Source organism: Lipotes vexillifer, unplaced genomic scaffold (assembly GCF_000442215.2).
Source record: "Lipotes vexillifer unplaced genomic scaffold, Lipotes_vexillifer_v1.1 scaffold640, whole genome shotgun sequence".
Taxonomy (NCBI): Eukaryota; Metazoa; Chordata; class Mammalia; order Artiodactyla; family Lipotidae; genus Lipotes; species Lipotes vexillifer.
In genome coordinates this window covers 2,028,777-2,048,590 of record NW_006773138.1, presented here as the reverse complement: position 1 = coordinate 2,048,590, position 19,814 = coordinate 2,028,777, and the positions used below count along the sequence as shown (strand labels likewise).

Below are 19,814 nucleotides of genomic sequence, written 5' to 3'. Positions count from 1 at the left end.
GCTGCTCAATCCCGAATTCTACAGAATGGAGCTATTCTGTCAATGGGAATTAAGGCTTAGTTTATAAGGTAATCTCATCCTGAGTTTTAAAAAACACAAGGCAAATATTTCCACATTAGTAAAACACATAAGGACACTCAAATTCTGGAATATGTGTTACTAGGATAAAAAGTTGAGTCATTTTATACATTTTAAGACAAATCCCTTCAGACAAGGGAAATTCCTATCCTTTTACACTACAATCACATGATTTCATTATTCATTAGTCCTACATACAATTTAGGTTTGCACACATAGCAAACATTGTCTGCCAACTGAGTAATAAACCAGAACTACTTGTTTTTCACAGAAAGAAGAAATTTTTTTAATGGATAAATGTCAACCCTAAGTGAACAGGGAGGTTGGGGTGGGATAAAGGGAAGGAATAAATGGGGCACTATTCAATTTTTTTCAATTATTCTATTTTTGAAATGCACTTTTAACACTACAAATAGAAAAAAAATTAAACTGCCAATTTAAAGATTCATCAGCCTTTGTCTAGCTTTTCTCTTCAATTATTACCCATGGTAAAAGGAAAAAGAACTGTCCTAAAAAGGTCTTGGTTTCAAGTTCAAAGGCAGCATACTTTAGAATGATCATCCTTGATTTCAAAAGACTAAATGAATTCTTAAAATTAATTACTATCAATGAGGCTTGGGACTTCCCTGGTGGTACAGTGGTTAATAATCCGCCTGCCAGTGTAGGGGTACACGGGTTCAAGTCCTGGTCCAGGAAGATCCCACATGTGGAGCACCTAAGCCCCTGCACCGTAACTACTGAAGCCAGCGCACCTAGAGCCCGCGCTCAACAACAATAGAAGCCACCACAATGAGAAGCCCACACACCGCAATGAAGAGTAGCCCCCACTCGCTGCAACTAGAGAAAACCCGCGCGCAGCAATGAAGACCCAACGCAGCCAAAAATAAGTTAATTAATTCATTTTAAAAAATTCTTATCAATGAGGCTTAAATGTTCTTATATTTGCAAATCTACCTATGTATGTCTGTATGGTAAATCTTCTTTTTTAAAAATCAATGGACCAGGACTGTTTCTAAATTTAGAATATAAGCTCGAAGAGGGAGGGATCTTTGACTATTTTATTCACTGATGTCACCCAAGGATCTAGAACAGTGTCTGGCACAGAGTAGGCACTCATTACATACTTGCTTAATATTGCTCAATATGGTCCAAATACTTAATATGTCAATACATACAATGAGCTGCAGATCCTCAAAGAACATACAGTTGAAGTCTAGGTTCATCTTGAAACGATCACTGACTTAACCTTCAACACACACTGCTGCACAAATTAACTGATACTGTATCCAGAAGCAAATTGACAGTGTATGTAAGAATAAAATAAAACACTTAATACAGACGTTATTAAGGTTCTGAACTTTAAATCTTGAGAAGCTGACAAAAAACAAAAATATCACCAGCACAACCAAAATTTTCAACACACACAAACTCTTGCACTTTTTTCAGAAAAAATTCCAAAATTCAATTCGATTCAATTCCAAAAGAGCCATGGGACTTCAAGAAATTTAAAAAAAAAAAAAAAAGTTAAGAATTTCACTTAAATACCAGTGAATTTACTACAAAATTTTTTTTCCAGTTTTATAAAGCAGGTCTGCCCTTTCTTTTATCAACTGACCTAATTATGCCAAAAGAATCCTGCTAAGCAATATACTTCTGTATTTACCTAAAATTGCTAATTTTGTTGCTGCTTCCCACTCATAAAAGTGTGATGTAATTATTATGAAACTGGTATTTTTACTGTCTATTACAAACCATCATGAACATTTAACTGTGAATTAGGTTATGTTTTAGCCCTTATTTAAGGGTTAGCCTTTCAGCCCTTGTTATCTGCTACTAACCCACAATGACCTGGTCACTCTCTTCTCTGTTCTGAGCCTCAGTTCTCTCTTCAGTAGAATGAGGGAACTGGGTTAAAACAAAAGTTCTTAACCTTTTTTTTTGCAACACTTGGAGAATCTGGTGAAAGCTACAGGTGAACTATTCATAAAAATGTACATATACATTGTAAAACAATTTTATAAACAATAATTCATAATGGCAAAAGACTGGAAACAACCTAAATATCCACCAATAGATGATTAAGTAAATTATGTTACATCCAATGAAATTCCTTGTAACTATAAGTACAATGAAGAAACCTTCTATGTACTGATATGAAAAGATATCCATCATGTATTGTTATATGAAAAAAAGCACCAGTGCATATAACCTTTTATGTAAAAAGATCAAAAAATAAAATAAATATATTTGAATTTCCATGTATAAGCATAACAAAACTGTGGAAGAATCAACATGAATCTTTGGTGAAAATGGGAAATGAAGAAAGGAGTAGGAGGAACCTTTTCATTGTATACTTTCTTATATTTTTGTTTGAATTATGTGAATTGCCTATTAAAGTTTTAAATTTAAAAATACTGCATATAAACTCAAGAGGTCTAGAAAACTTGCTAAAGCTAGAAGATAAACAGGGTTTATTCCCAAATCCTGTTCAGCAATACTCTTCTATAATGTTTTGACTTAACAAGCATGTAATTATATACACTCAATGATCCAACAATAAGAACATTTAAGGAAAAATATTTTTCATAATGGTCCTCATACAAACATAGAAAGTAACTGGTGGATATTCAGTGACTCAACAGAGCCTCATTTGAAATCTCATTTTATATTGTTTTTCTTAATCACTGATACACAAATTTCTTCAAGGAAAAAGTTTGCACAAATCATCAAGTCATACACCCTCTCATGGTTCAAATCTCAGACCTGATATTCCACAAAGGAGTACAGGCTTCGAAAATAGAAATTTGTATCCTACGTGACCATATAATCAATAGTACTAGTATGGAGACCAGAGAAATACTGTCTTAATTTTTTTTACCATAATCTCAGAATTTGAAGCAAATTAAATAGCATAGATGATGTTTGGGGAGGCCTTCATCCCTTTTCTGGGCAGGAATCAGGTGGAACTGGGTTTTCATCCTTGGGCAACTTACTTAACCTCTCTTGGCCTCAGTTCCATCTATAAAATGGAAATAAAAGTACCTATCTCATAAGGATGCTATGAAGCTTAAAAGGAATAACGAGGAACACAGAAAGTAAGACAGAAATAAAAATAAGGTATCCTAGGACAGTGGCAGGTGTTTGACTGCTTGAATCAAAACAGACTGCATTCTGGAACCTGTAGTTTCTAGTGACTGCACTTTCATACACAAGCAATGTCTCCTTTTCCCTACTGAAAACAGCACATGGCAGAATTCCCAACACAAAAGGTGCAAATATCTGTCCTTTCCTAATTATGTTTCTTGAAAAATCTCTTCCTAGGTAAGCTTTTATCAAAGAACTCTAGCTGTTGTGTTGACTGGGTGTGTCTCAAAGAGTCCCAAGTTATAACAGTTTTGTTTTGTGTTTTCAACAGGGCACTTTCTATGTCAAGCTCAGCACCAAAGAGTGGCAGGCTGCTGCGGGGCGGAGGGACGGGGGGAAGGCAAAGAAGTTGTAGACAACAGTCCTTCAACGGACTCCTAATTGCCAGGAAAATAGCAGGAAACCTACACTGCCATCGAGATAGAAGCAGCCCCCGCCAACCAATCTCCGCTTCCAAAACTTTTAAACCCCATCCATCTTTTTTTGTAGAGCACTGCTGGAGCTTATTATTAGTTATTATAAATATAAATAGCCATCATTTATTTCGTCTTCTCTACATGCCAGGCTCTTGCGTTTTTCAAGATTTTGTGAAAACTGCACATATGAACTCAGACGCTCAAGTCTGAAAAGCTCCCTTCGCATCCTCGAAATCAATCTAATCTGCCCCTCAAACTCCGTATATGCCACACCTCTCACTGACCCATTCAGGCCCAGGGATCACATCTTTACAAGCAATTCAACCCCAAGCTCTTCACCCAACACTAAATCAAGCACTTCTCGGATCCTCCACTGCCCCTACAAAGTTCGGTACCCTCCTCCACTCACCAATTCCAACCTGGCCCTAACTTGTTCCAAGAAATGCTATGGCTCCCTTCAAACTTCTGACTCCAAATCCATCGTGCCCGTACTTCATCCCGAAGTTCAAGATTCAGAAACACATACTGCACCTGGGCAGAGCCCGGTTCCAACCCCACGAGAACTCTCGACACCCGCTCGAGCAGGGCCAGGGCCTGGGACCCTCCACCCCCTAACCAGGCCAGGCCGGGGCGCGGCGGCCTCGCTCCAGACCCCAAGGAGAGGAGAGGAAACTCCACCTGGCTCCGCTGGCGCGCCGCGCGTCTCCTGCTCGGGCCTGGGCCCCGTGGCGGCCGCGCCCCCGTCACGACGCGGACCCAGGACCCACAAGGGCACACATACAAAGATGCTCATGGTGGCATCGTTTGTGGGGGCAGGAAGCGGGAGGCAATCTAGGTTTCCAACCTCAGGGGAATGTATAAATAAAATATGGTTGAATGCACCCGCCGCGTCGGCGGCGCGTTGGGCGCAGCCTCGGCACAGCGAGTGGCCGCACGGCAGGGCCGCCGCTTCCCCCGGGGTCTCCAGGCACCCAGCGCAGTCCGACTCCTCCGGCCGCGGCGGTGGCGGCGGCTGCAGCAACGGCGGCGGCAACACCAGCAGCGCGGGGCCAGAGGCCGGGCCCGGAGTCCCAGTCTTGGCTGCCGCCATCTCGTCACAGCGGCCCCGCCGACCCCGCCGATTCAGAGCTGCCGCTGCCGCCGCGGAAGAGGCCCGAGTACTCGGACCTGCCGCCGCCATCTTGTTTCCCGTTTGTAGGGAGAGTCCGTTGCGAGGGAGAAGAGTAGAGGGCGGGGCAGTGCGCGGCGGGCACCGCTATATACATATTCATGAGGGGCGGGGCTCCAGAAGAGGGTCTCTCGGGACATGGTTGGCGTGAGGTGAAACCTCATTAATATTTATTATCCTTCATATATCTGGTCTTCGGTCTCGCCTTCTACTCTTTGCGATTTCCTCTTAGTGGGCCAAATTAAGTTGAGGACCGAGGGGATTTATTTGGAAACTGAGCGATATTAAACTTTATGAAGTAATTACACTTATTTATCCTGCAATACCCTGATAACTGAGGCTAATGTGATTGGGGAGTATGTGAATTACTCAGAACCCTGCCTCTGCTTCATAGCTGTTGGGACTGAGACCCAGTCCTACCCTGACCAGCAACTAACTGCCAAAAATAGCAGCTTCTTGTCAGTCCACATCTCAGTAAACTCTCTCTCCAGATTCCTTCCTGAAACTTCCCTCCCTTGGCTGGCAAAGCCACACTTTCCTTGGTTTTTTTTCCCCCTCTCAGCTCTTTCTCAGACTCTTTTCTTGAGCCCTCCCCCTTGTTTCGGGCTTAAATGTGGGTATTCCTCTAGGCTCAGGCCTCAGTCCTCTACTCCTTTCCGTGTATTGCCCCCCCAGCCCATACCCCACCTCACATTTTCTTCCAGCTGAAACTCTCGAATTGATATCTGCAGTACAGACATCCTGAGTCCAGCCCTGCATAGTCAACTGCCTGATGGAAGCATCATCTTGGATGTCTGCATCCCTCATGTACCAAACTAAAGTCACTTCTTCCACCCTTCTTTCAAAACAGCTCTTCTTATTTCCCTCATTCCAGTAAAGGTACTATTCTCCCAGTTCCTCAAGCTCCAAACCTGGTCATCTTTACTTCTCCCTCATCTCCCACATCTGTCAGTTTCTTAGTTCTGTCAATTCTCCCACCAAAATGACCATTTTCCTACCTATCTTCTCCTCTTCATTCCATTCCCACTGCCCAATTCAGGTCTCATCATCTCTCACCTAGATTATTGCAGAAGCTTCTATAAATTGTCTCCCTGCCCACAGACTCTCTTCCTCCAATCCATCCTCCATAGTTCTTAGAGTTACTTCCTAAAGGACAGCTCTGACCACACCATTCCTGCTTGGCTTAGTCACTGAGTGAGGTGCTCAGACTTTGGTGCCAGTCCCCTTTCTGGATGCAGAGGGTACAAGAGAAACAATAGCTTCCCTCTGACAGAGAGAGGGTTCTGCTACAGCAATTCTCCCACCCTTTGCTTTTTTGCACTAAAGTAGATTTGGAGCAGGAAGGCATTCAGCAAATGGCATTTCCTCTTGGGAATCTTTATAAGAAAGCACAAGTTTTGTAAGGAGAGCAAATTTAAAAAAAAAAAAAAGTAACATAATGTAATGGAAGGCATCAGAGGCCCTGGGTTTCCATGAGATTGCTTGGAAACAGTACCTGAGCTGATAGTAAACCAGTCCAAGGCAGAGTGATTGGTGGAAGTCAGCATAGCAAAGAAAGAAGTGGATTCCCAAAATGAGAACCAGATGGCTAAAGGACAGTGAAGAATTGAAGAAGGGTCAATGAGTAATTGAAACAAGGGGTTGTGTGCACAGAGGCCCAGACAGTTAGAATCCTGACAAACTCAGAAGTATGGCTTCATCCAGGCTGTCCTTCCAAAGGTTCTCTTCATTTCACTTCCCACTTGAGGTTCTTGATGCTTTGCACAGATTCTGACAAGGAAGGCCTGTGGTCCAGAGATCAAGCCAATTACTCTTAGAGATGGGGCCCTTGGTATGGGCTGTTCACTCTTGACAGTTTGGGGCTCTCAATCTGAAGTTTACTTTCTATTGGAGAAGCTGAACCATAGCAGTGTAGCATGCTTTCTCGAATACAAATAAAGACAAGAAATTTCTTTTTGCAGAGGGAAAAAGCAAGAGTTCTGAGTAATACTAGACCAAAAGCCAGGAGATCTAGGATTGGTCATGACCACTTTCTCCATTTCATTAATTTGGATAATTTCAAACAGATAAATTCCCTCTGGACCTTAGTCACCTCATCTTTAAAATAAGGGTACTGGAATTCAGCAGTTCTCAACCTGGGATACACTTCAGAAAGACACACACATGCGCATACACGAACACACACATATATACACATATGCCAACGTCCCTTTTCAGAACTACTGAACCCAAAACCTGAGGATGGGATGCCAGCATGTAAATTTTTATAATGCCATAGGAATTCTAATGAATACTCCTAGATAAGACCACTACAATGGATAAATTCAAAGGTCCTTTCTAGCTCTAACATTCTAGAAGTCTGACTCCCAATTTCCAGTCTCTCCTCTCCTCTATGCTGTTGCCAAAGTAATCTTACTAAAGCAGTATCTGTGACAGAAGGCAAGGCAAATCTAAGAAATTTGGAGAGTTATTCACTATGTGGGAAAATGAGAGCGATGAGGATGGTTTTAAAGTGTCAAGCCTGGGAAGCCTGAGATTATGATCGCAAATCACCATCAACAAAAGAGAGTAACTGGGAAGGAAAAGCAGTCTGAAAGATGAGGGCATGGTAGACATTTTGCTTTATTTAGTTACCATCGGCATCCAAAACTTCCTCCTGTTTGGGGGAATGACCCGTTCTGTGCAGTTTTGCTGAGACTAGGGAAGCTGAATCAGAGAGATAGCCTTCTCCCTGCCCTGGGGCAGCCAGAACATGAAATATGACCTAGGCTCAGCCACGTGGCCACTCCTCTCTGAACTTTGAATCTTCAGGGGGTGACACAAAGGCATATTGACAAGTTTAGAATTACTCACAGGAACGGAGACAGTAGGTGTCCAACCACAGTGGGTCCCTTGGGGGTTGGGGTAGAGGGGGGAGTGTCCCTACCGTGGTGATGGTGGCCATGCCAGATTGTGCCTGAGGCATGAACTTGGCCGTAGTGCCTGCTGCCTGGCCTTCCTAGGTTACACCCATTTTCCACAATCCAGCTTGCCAGCCTTCCTGTCAAATCTCTATATCCTTTGAGTAAATGTCTTTTTTTTCCTTAAATTACTCACAATTTCTGTTGTTTGTAACAAAGTACTCTGACTGAGACACTGGTTTGTTGTTTTTAAAATGTCACCTGAAGGGACTTCCCTGGTGGTGCAGTGGTTGAGAATCCACCTGCCAGTGCAGGGGACATGGGTTCAATCCCCGATCTGGGAAGATCCCACATGCCGCGGAGCAGCTAAGCCCGAGTGCCACAACTACTGAGCCTGCGCTCTAGAGCCCGCGAGCCACAACTACTGAGTCCATGTGCCACAACTACTGAAGCCCACAGGCCCTAGCGCCCACGTGCCTCAACTCCTGAGCCCACGTGCTGCAACTACTGAAGCCCGTGCGCCTAGAGCCCACGCTCCGCAACAAGAGAAGCCACTGCAATGAGAAGCCTGTGCACCACAACGAAGAGTAGCCCCTGCTCGCCGCAACTAGAGAAAGCCTGTGCGCAGCAACGAAGAACCAATATGAAACCATCTGAGAAGCTTAGTGCGACAGCCTAGAGTAGAAGAAGCCCAAGTTGCACGTGTTGCTTTTTCCCAAAGCCCCCACCTGTACCACAGTCCACCCAGGGAAGAAGGACTTGCAGGCTTACTCGAATGCAGGCACTGAGGATGCCAACTGGAACAGGTCGCGGGGCAGCCGCACCTACAGTGCTTCCTCTCCAGCTGTCTTTTCTCTGCCACTCCTGCCATACTTTCTGACGATTGCATCACTGCCAAAATTCCCTGCCATCCTTCTCATAGTGTGTCCCTAACTAGCACTCCATGGTCCATACCACCGCCATCACTTTAGCTCTCCTCATCCACATCACTGCAAACCTACCCTCTTCCCTCCAGCTGGAGGCTCCAGCTACTTTCTGCTGGACTGAAAGACTCAAATGTGAAGCAAAGCTACTTGGCTTCATTCCAGGTGGAGACAGGCTGTTCCTCCCTGTGGGCCCCCAAACCCCTTTTTGCCAGCCCAGGCACTGAGTCCCTCCTGAGGCCTCAAACATCTAGGAAGGAGAAGGCTCAGTCCCTCAGACCCCACCAGCCCCACCCCTCCTTTGGCCTGCTCATCTCTCCTGGTGGCCTCTTCTTCCTGTACTCTTCCCCCCTCAAGCCAGATTTCTCCTTGTGATTTGGCCCCCTTCCCTTTTGCTTTAAAGGTTCTTGCTACATTCTTACTGTCACTTATCTTCGGTTCCTTCCCTTTTGTTTCAGGGGAAGAATTAGTTCGTTTTGCTAAGCTCATCCTTCTACCTGTCATCTTTCCAGCCTCCTCCAGATTCTTTCCCAATGCTCTACAAATACAAATGAGACTCGGTTCCTGCCCCCCTCAGGGTCACAGCCTAACAGAGAGGCAAAAGTGTACGTAAATAACTATCACAGAAAAAAAAAGAGACAATTATAACAGAATTACAAGCTCTAAAGCTGAGACACGTACAAGGTGCGATGGAAGCAGAGAGCAAAGCTGGTGGGGAGGGGGCAGTAGGAAAAGTTTCCCAGAGGAGGAGACATGTGAGCTCTGTTTTGGACGATGAGGAAGAGTTCACTAGGTAGACACAGGAAAGGCATTCCAGACAGAGGGAAAACAAGAGCAGAAGCACAAACGTATGAAAGTTCAGGATCTGTATGGAACTAATGAGGAATTTGATGTGGCTAGAACACTGGGTTGGACATGAGGCTAGAAAATTGGAGAAGAAAAGGAACTAGAATTTATTGAGCAACTACCACGTGCTGGGCACATGCCCAGCAGTAATCCATCTATCTCATTTAAACCTAAAGTAACCCTGTGAGCTGAGTATATTATTATCTCCATATTACAGAGAAATAAATTCAGGCTGTTGGGGGACCTTTGAAAAGTTTAATATTTGGACCAAGGAAGTGTTAGGTATAGATTTGTATTTTATAAGGATACCTCTTGATCTTATAATTACCAGTGAGGAATAAAAATAATCTAAGCAGACTTCATCCCACCTCCATGGAGTTGAGATGTCATTGGAGAAAGTACAGTGCACTTAACATTCATATATTCAAGTATCTAGAGAGCACCTACTATGTGGTAGGATAATATAGGTGCTGAGAATTCAGGAGTGAACAAGGCAGGCAAGGTGTGGATGCTGGGCCAGCTTTGGTGGGACCAGCTTTAGGTACAGTATTTGGCACATTCTAGATGCCGCGGAATGAATGAATGTTATACCCTTAGTTATGTCTTTAGTGTTTAGCAAGGTTCAAAGAGCAGTGCATTGCCAGAAAAGAAAAAAATCTGTTTAACCAACAAGCACGTTGGTGGAGAAAAATAATTCTTTAATTTCTTTAAACTTCCCCCTCTAGATACCTATAAATCCACCTAAAATCCACAGCTGGTTTCACTCTCTCTCTTTCGCTCTCTGCACCTCCCTCCCATCCCCTTGGTCTTGCTTCCTCTCCTCCCTACCCTCAGGCTCTGGCCCAAGATTCCAAGCAAAGAATTCCCTCTTTTATTTGGTTGTTCTTCTCTTAAGGCAATAGAGGTGGCTCTAAGAAATCCTTTAGGTTCAACGTATACAGAATAAGGAAATAAATGGCCCTTCTTAACTCCACTTCAGAGTGAGACACCTAAAAGGCAAAACTTTGGGGTCCTTTGGGAGCCCACATAGGTCAAACTTCTGGGACACAGAACAGGTGGAGCAGGGTGGAGAGAATATCCGGAGAGGCAAACAGAAAATATACAGCACATTTTCCATCTAGTCCTGCCTTCTTCTATTTTCTATCTTGCAGCCAGAATGAATGATCTTTCTAAAGTATGAATCTGGGGGGCATGCAGGTGGAGGCGGAATTAGATGAAGGTGATCAAAGGGTATAAACTTCTACTTATAAGGTAAATAAGTACTAGGGATGTAATGTACTACTTGATTAGTGTAATTAACACTGTTGTATGTTACATATGAAAGTTGTTAAAGAGAGTAAACCCTAAGAGTTCTCACCACAGAAAAAAATTTCTTTTTTTAAAATTTTGTATCTATATGAGATAAGCGATGTTCCCTGAACTTATTGTGATAATCATTTCACGTTGTATGTAAGTCAAACCACTATGCTGCACACCTGAAACTTATACAGTGTTGTATATGAATTCAATGTCAATAAAACTGGAAGAAAAATATAAAGCATTAATCTAAAAAATAATGATAGTAAAAGACAAACTTTTCTCTGCTATTATTGATTACCTTTTACAGTATAATAACATGTCTTATTCTAGTCTGTCTGTTTTTCTCATCTCATCAAAGAAATCCTTCTGCTACCTTCACTTTTTCTGGACCAAGTGCCCCAGAAGGAGGGGCTCATGGGCCTACTCCAGGAAAAGAGTGGGAAGGAGCAAAAACCCTCATTTTGTTATAAATAAATGGGTAGGTAGTAATTCTGACCAGAATGAAAAATTTGCCTCTGCTTTGTTCTGGATGTTCAATTGCTCTCCTGTAAAATAGGTATCAGAAAGCCCAAGGGGGAAGGGTAGACTTGGAGGACACTGGGGTTCAGGACTACAACTTCAAATTCATCTGTCCTTAGACTCGAATTTGGCCAAGAGGGACAATGGATTGTGTATTCATATCACTGTCCAATTCTTCTGAACCCAAACTAGCTGGAGACAAGAGGCAGTGCTCTAAGGATCGGTTTCTTTCCATGTGAAATAAGAACAAAGAGAGAATGGAGGAGTACAATTCCTCAATTATTCTGAAAGTAGAAAAACAAATTTGCCTTAGCGTACTGTGATGCGAGCAGAAGAAAAAGTCAGGGGGCTACAAAAGAGCCTCTAAACATTGACTTCCGGTGGTTTGAATAGAAACAGATATGAGATGGATTTAGCTGGAGGCCGAGAACAGAGAGCATGATCTCCCAAGTTCCTTCGTCCTGAAGGAGGATAGGACTCTATACCAATCCACCAGTGACCAGCTGATTGGTTCTCTTCTAGAATGGTCATTGTTCCACAGTTCTTTGTTTACTAGGCTCTGGGCTCTCTCCGTCCGGGAGAAAAGGCAGGTCTCCCGGGGTTGTGATGTCGCTGAGCGACCACCAGGGGGCAAACCAAGACTACTGAGCTCTCCCCACCATCTCTTCCACCCAGTTTCCATGGAGCCAAACTCGGAATGTCAGAGCTGGAATCCGCTTTAGAAACCATCCAAGGCTTCTGATCAAACATCTTTCTTTACAGGGAAGAAAACCAAGGCCTAAAGAAAAGAAATCATTTGTCAAGGCCACATAGTGAATTAATAGTAAAGTCGGAACCAGAAACTAAGTCTACTGGCTATTCCAGTCCTATATGTGTTCTAACACACCAAGGCTTCTCCTGTCTCATATTTAATTCCAGAATACACTGGTTTTTAATAACATCCTCTCCATAAAAAGGACTTGTCTCTCTAATTAGACTGTAAATCCTTGGGGCCAGGGACCATGTTTTGCCCAACACTGTACATCTTCTCCTTCAGAACCTAGCATATGCCCCTGTAGGCAGCCTATGCCCAATACCAGATGCAAGATTTCAACAGATATTGTGAAACTGCTATGCGGTAGGCCCAGCAATGGTTCCTGAGAACACAGAGATGAAAATATATTGTCCCTGTCCACAAGGAGCTCACTATCTAGAGGAGAAGGCAGATATGTCAACAAATGACTATAATTCAGGAGATGAGTTTTTAACAGTGATGTAGACAAAGTGAAGCACAAGAAGAAGAGGTGACTAACTACCTGGATGGAATACAAAATTGGGTCCTAAGGAAGAATGAGAACTCATCAAAGACAGGGAATGGGAATTCTAAATAGAAGGAATAGTAGAATAAGCCAACACACAGAGACATGAAGATATGGTGTGTCAGGTGAAAACGGTTGGTTTTGAGTAACTGGAGCTTAGTATATATAAGAAGCTGGACTGGGGATGGAGTAGCAAATAAGGCTAGGAACGAAGTTTGAGGTCAGCTGTAAAGTTGATGTCTATTCATTCACTCATTCGTTCTACAGACAGTAAGTACCCCCACGTACCATGCGGCACTGTTGTAGGTTGTGAGATGATAATAAAAGTGAGAGCAGTAATAATAATGATGAAAATACAAGCGTGGTTGAATTCCAAGGATTTGGAGTCTTGAGTTTAGGGTCCATTCCTCACAGGAATCAGATAATCCAGATATCTTCCATTTATTTTCATTTATTAAAAAAATATTCAGTAAGCCCCTTCTATGTGCTAGGCACTGTTCTACCAACTAGGAATAAAACAGAGATCAAGAATTAGGGTCCATGGGACTTCCCTGGTGGTGCAGTGGTTAAGAATCTGCCTGCCAATTCAGGGGACATGGGTTCGAGCCCTGGTCCAGGAAGATCCCACATGCCGCAGAGCACTTAAGCCCCTGCGCCACAACTACCCGCGTGCCTAGAGCCCATGCTCCACAACAAGAGAAGCCACCGCAGTGAGAAGCCCGGGTACCACAATGAAGAGTGGCCCCTACCTGCTGCAACTAGAGAAAGCCCGCGCAGCAACAAAGACCCAACGCAGCCAAAAATATTAATTAATTAATTAATTAATTTAAAAAAAAAGAATTACAGTCCAGGCTGTTATAGAGCTTTCATTGCTCATGGCAGAGGCAGATAATATAATAATGAAGAAATACATTGCAGATAATGATGTGACACAATGGAAATAAAATAAGGCAATATGATAGAAAATGATGGGAAGAGGACATCATTAGACAGGTTGCACAAAGGAAACCTCACGGAGGAAGTGACATCTGAGCTGAATATAGTGTCAGCTGCGGAAAAAAAGCTGAGGGAAGAGCATTCCAAGCAGGAGAAACTTCCAGGCCAAAGACCCTGCCAAGGGTCCAGGCAGCTTGGTGTACCCAGGGGCAGAAAGAAAGCCAATGTACTAGAACCTTGCAGGCCCTGGCAGGATGGTCTACAGTTAGAGGGCAGGCAGAGGCCAGGTCATGGAGGGGTTTTCCAAATATGACAAAAGGTTTAGATTTTATTCTAAGTGCAATGGAGAGGTTTTAAGCAAGAAGGTGACACTGAATGATTTACATTTTTAAAAGATAACTCTGGTGGTTCCTCAATCTACCTTTGGGTGGATCCAGTGCCTGCCACTGTCTGGCTATAGAACCCAAGTCGTGTGGCACTGTTTACTGGTGCTCTAGCTACATCTTCACAGACCTATGGAAAGAAGTCTCTGAGGACAAACTGCTTTTCAAAAGTCCCCCTGAGCTTGGAGGAGGTAGGAACAGAAGATCCATTCTCCTTGGTGCTTGGTTAGTGATGACGCCAGCAGTGGAGGAGGCGTCTGGTCGGTTGCAAAGCTTAGGACCTGGATGAAGGATGCTCCCACTCCATGTCTTCCATTGAAGACACTTTGTCCCCACTCAGTTTCGCTCATGAGGGCTCTGTGAAATTAAGGGCTATGTGCTCCCCCATCCTGCTTTCCTGATACCTCCTCCATCAGAATCTCTGTGTGCAGGCTGTCCTGGGAAGAGATGGCCCACTGACGGAGGAAAAAAAAGGACTTAGGAGTATTCACATAGCCACATAAGTACCCATACAAATAAATATGCGTGAGCCTCATGTTCATTCTACAAACATTTATTTAGGCCAACTACATGCACAGTATCTGGAGATCCAAATGAACATGTCCTAAAATAACGGTAGGTCTTAAATAAATATGTTTTACATGGATGAATAACTCTGACCTGGCTGAAGAGTAGAAGTGGAGTGGGGACTGTTCACTTTACAAATAACATCAACTTTAACAGCTCCTATAAATAAGACTCTCCTCTTAATGTATCTAAATTGGACACAACTTTCAAGAGTCAATTTGTTCACCCTTTTCAGGGCATCACATAAAGGCAATGTACTAGAGTTGGCTTATAAGGGCTTGGGAGAGCCCAGTGGTAAATTTTCAGGAATTTTGCAAGCTGATTGTTAAACTCGATCGTTACTAAACAGTAACTTATATAAATTTACAGTTAAATAATTTATATTTAAAACATTCAAAGTATTGCCTCCTACTTATTTTATTACATTTTACTATCAATGTTCTTGAAGTTATTTACATTTATTTTATCTGTATGATGGAAGCACTGCATAATGGTGTCCTACTGTGCATCTCAACTCCACATCCTATGATGACCCTCAGTAGCCTGAAATTGGCCCTGATGGGAATATTTACACCATGGAAATTGGCAAATGCTATAAACCAGGGCTTTTTTCCCTTGGAGAACTGGTTGTTAAACATTTATCAGCATACCACTGTTGCAGTATGTATTATGTAGTCCTCTTATATTGATTCTTATATGGTAAATCTGCTTTTAGAATCTTACTTACAGAACTAAGTTGACTGAGTTAAGAAAACTTTCCTTGACTCTGAACTCTATGGTCCTTATTGCTATATTAATTTTACATAATCAAGAAGCCTGCAGTCCAGGAGGAAGCTTGTTGGCCACAAATAACAAGTCACAAAAGGACTGTTTGAAAGAACAAGAATTCTGTTCAACAAACCTTTATTTAGCAGCTACTATGTACAAAACTGTGTGCTGAAAGCTAGGGAGGATATTAGACAAATAACAGTGAATGTTCTCACTTTAGAGGAGGTGACATAAAACCTTTGGTGATACAGTGCAACAAGGGCTATAGTGGAGATACAGAAGCATGGAGGAAAGAAGGCCATTAGAGAGACTTCAGCGAGAACCTCAACTATAAGCATCAGTGTCTGTCTTGTTCTCCACTGTGTCCCTAGCACCTAGCACTGTGCCCAGCACAAGGTTGGCTCTCAATAACTATTGGATGAATGAAGGAGGTTACCTTGATCCTGGAAAAATAAGCCAGACAGATAAGAGTGGGTAGAGGGAGGTGTTAGAAAAAAACATACTGTGCAGAGGCGTAGGGAGAAAAGAGCTCAGCACATCTGAAGAGAGAGAAAAGTTAATGTGGCATGAGGGGTCCAGGGGCCAGAACTGGTAAGATGAGAGTATGGAAGAGTTCTCTGCCTCACATCTCTGTAGAGATCTCAAAAGACCAAAGGACTTGGCTTGTTCTGTGCAGCCCTGAGGGCAGAGCTAAGAGCAATGAGGGGAGTCTCAGAGAATCAGATTTCAGTTAAAGAGCTTTCTACCAGAGCTGTCCAACAGTGCAGTGGGCCACATAGGAAGGCTGTGAGCAAGTTCCCTAAGGCAGAAGCAAGCAGGTGCCAGACAAACTTGGTACAACAAATTGCTATGGGTAATTTTTTTTCCTGACTAGATTTTGGAAAAATTTATCAAATCTCCTTTTCTTTTGCGGTACGTGGGCCTCTCACTGCTGTGGCCTCTCCCGTTGCGGAGCACAGGCTCCGGACGCACAGGCTCAGCGGCCATGGCTCACGGGCCCAGCCACTCCGCGGCATGTGGGATCCTCCTGGACCGGGGCACGAACCCGTATCCCCTGCATCGACAGGCGGACTCTCAACTACTGTGCCATCAGGGAAGCCCTCAAATCTCCTTTTTAAAGGATATTAGATAATATATGGACAACCATCCTCAACAGTATTTCTACAGATGACACAGAAACTTTTCTCAAGAGCTCCTTTCTTATGTCAATCACTGATTAAAGCTGAGAGCAACAGGGGTGCTGAAGCCTCTCCCATGAGAAAATAATATCACTGAGGTCTTCATTCCTTCATGAAGCAATTATTTACCCAGTATCTTTGTGTATCAGGGACTTTGCTAAATGCTGGAAATATAGATATAAATGAAAACAAACAAACAAACCCTGCCCTCAGAGTGCAGGGTAGAAATGCAAATATTTACATTTCAACAGTTAAAATACAAATTTTTGCTATTTGCTAAAAGTTTTGCTACCAAAAATTCACTTTGCCTGGGGGACTCAGAGAAGGCCTGAGAGAGAAATGACTCAGAGCTGACTTTTGAAAAGTAAAACAAAATTCACTAGATGAAGGAGGAGAAAGATAGTCCAGGCAGAAGGAAAACATATACAAAGCTATGGAGGTGTGAAAATGCATGGCCAGTTTGGGAGGTGAGTGGCTGGTGAAAGTATAGGGTAGGTGGCAAAGCCAAAATATGTGTGGTCTTGAATCCAATGCTAATGATTTTGGATTATAATCCATAAATGATAGGAAGTCAGTAATGTTTTATCCTGTTATATATTTAATAAACCTTTTATTTTGGAAGGGTTTTAGATTGACAGAAAAGTTGCAAAGATAGTACAGTGTTTTTATCTAAGAACCATAGATCTTTCACCCTGTTTCCCCCAATGTTATCATGTTACATAGGCATGGCACATTTGTCAAGACTAAGAAACCAATGTTGGTACATTACTATAAACTAAAGTATGGACTTTATTCACCAGTTTTCCCACTAATGTCCTTTTACTGTCCCAGAATCCAATCCAGGATATCACATTGCACTTAATGTTATATATTTTTTATTTCCAATAATGGGTTTTAAGTGGGAAAATGATGTGATCAGATTTGTCAGTAGAAATGATCAACATAATCCTTATGGCAAGTGTGAAGAAAATAGAATGGAGGGGCCACGCTAGGGGCAGAAGACTTGCGAAGAGGCTGTTAAGAAAGTCCAGTAGGGGATGAAGATGGCCTGAGCTCTGAGGACAATAAGGATGGAGAGGAGTGTTGAGACCTTTTTTGTCTCATGGTAGAGACCTTTCCTGAAGTAGAATAGATAGGATGTAAGGGAGGCCAATCTCAATCCACCTCTTTTACCTAAGACATGAATATATGTGTATAGCAGACTTTAAACAAAGATGGAGAAAGGAAAAGAGCTCTGTCCCAAGTCCTTGGGATGAGGTTATTTCTGCAATTAAACACTAAAATGGGAATTCCCTGGAGGTCCAGTGGTAGAACTCGGCACTTTCACTGCCAAGGGTGAGGGTTCAATCTCTGGTCAGGGAACTAAGATCCCACAAGCCTCACGCAGAGTGGCCAAAAAAAGGGGAGGGGGGAGGGAGTACGCAATTAAACACTAAATTTAACTCTGAGTTCCCTGAAAGCCTAAGCAAAAAGGGAAACTCAAGGGAGAGGAAGTGGCTGGCCGTGTTGGAGAAGGAGAAATTAAGCTTGAAGGGCACCGAGGGGCAGATCGTGTTTGTCTCTATTTCGGAGAGCCCTGGGGAAGCCCTGTTTCCGGGATCACTGGTTCCTCCAGTGCTCTCTGTTCTTGGAGAGCATGGAGGCAACACAGTAGATGCGGAGCACAGCCATAGCCTAGGAAGTTATCTTTACAGACACAGTCAGAAGTGCTTCAACCTGGAAATGTGATTCCCTACCAGAGTGGGATGTGATTCAACATCCCATCTTCTTATTCCTCCCGGTCTTCTCCCCTCCAACATTCACTGGAGTTTCCAGCAGCTCTGCAAGAGAAGCTGGGCAGGAAGCTGAGGTCCAAACTGGGGGTGGATGAACTTACACAAGATGTCCAAGCTAGGGAGAGAGCCAGGACAGCGGCCATGGCTCACGGGCACAGCCGCTCCGCAGCATGTGGGATCTTCCCGGAGTGCGGCACGAACCCATGTCCCCTGCATTGGCAGGCGGACTCTCAACAACTGCGCCACCAGGGAAGCCCAGCCCTGCCCTTTTGAGTTCAGATTTTGAGTGTTTCTTATCTGGACAGAGCTGGTGGTTCTCTTCTTAGGTCCTATTAATTCATACACTCATTCAGCACGAGGTTTGGTGCACCAACCATGGGCTGGGGTGGGGAGCTCTAGGCTTTGCCCTCCCAGAACTCACCTTCTGGTAAGAAAGACAACACTTTGACAAAAAGCACTTACTCAAGAGGACTGAGTATGACAAACACTCTCAGAGAGGTGCAGGCCTCATCTGCAGAGGCAAAGGAGAGATTGTGTCCTGCTTCAGGACTGGGAGGGGAAAGCAGAGGAAGACTCCCAAAGTAAGGACCAAGGATCCCTCTGGGCTGGATTTCAGCTTGGGCATATGGTGTCTGTGGGTTCGGGGGGTAACTGGTAAGAGCATTCCAGGCTCCTGGAATTAGGCCCCCTTCCTTTCGAGATCTGAGTGCTTTGACGTTCATTATCTCATTTCATGTTCGAAATAATTGCGGGAAGACATTAAAATATCAAAAGGTACTGAGATCCCAATTTTAGTATCGGGATCTGGGAAACAGACTCAGGTGGAGTGGCCAAGTCCACAAACAGAATTAAGAACAGCAAGTGTCCCGATTTCATCCAGAGGCGGAGTTCCGTGCACGCACCGCCGAGTTCCCTAACCTGAGCACCTCTCGGTTCCTCAGCCCGCTTCCCCTCCCGGACTCGACATCTCATCCTTCCCCACCCCCAGTTCCCACCTGAAGCCTAACTGGGTTCGGTCCTCCTGCACTCTGGGCGCCGCGGGGAGTCAGGGGTTAAAACCCGTGGCCCGGGTGGCTCCTTCCCCCTCCCCAGCCCCCTCGCCTCCTCTCGGCGCCGCGCCTGGAGCGTCTGTCCCAGAGACCGGCACTAGAGAGGAGGGGGAAAAGTGGGCCTGTTTCTCGGGTGGCCAATCCACCGAGCCCGCGGTGCCCCAGAGGAGGCGCCAGCGCTAGGCCAGCGCCAGGCCGGGGCTGCCTGCTTCCCGCGGCAAAGTACAAATGCGCCCGAGCGCGGCGCCTGGCGCCCTTGGCGTGCACAGCCGGCCCGCGCGCAGCCTCCCCCCGCGGCCGTCGCGCCATCGCCGCTGCCGGTCCCGCCGCCCCGCCGGGCCCCAGGACCCCGCGGCCCGACCCCGAGCCCAGCGAGCAGAGGGCGCCTGACGCTTCTAGCCCGCACGCCCGGAACAGCCCGCCGGTCCCGCGCGCCTCGCCCAGCGCTGCGCGCTCGGTGGAACCCTGTCCTCTCCTGTCTTTCTTCTCCACCCCTCCCTCTCACCTTCTCCTTTGCTTTAATCGCTTTCCCCTCTTGCATACCTTCCTCTATCCCTCCATCTCTTT

The 19,814-nt window shown here is 44.5% G+C and overlaps 1 protein-coding gene across 1 annotated transcript in view; it reads right to left on the bottom strand.

Moving 5' to 3' along the window:
- RNF169 (ring finger protein 169) overlaps nucleotides 1-4,824 on the bottom strand; it is a 100,318-nt gene extending 95,494 nt beyond the window's left edge. The window contains exon 1 of the mRNA XM_007448103.1: nucleotides 4,317-4,824. Within this exon, the coding sequence (XP_007448165.1) occupies nucleotides 4,317-4,818 (502 nt within the window). The 5' untranslated portion in view covers nucleotides 4,819-4,824. The remainder of the gene's footprint in view (nucleotides 1-4,316) is intronic.
- Nucleotides 4,825-19,814: the final 14,990 nt, after the last annotated feature.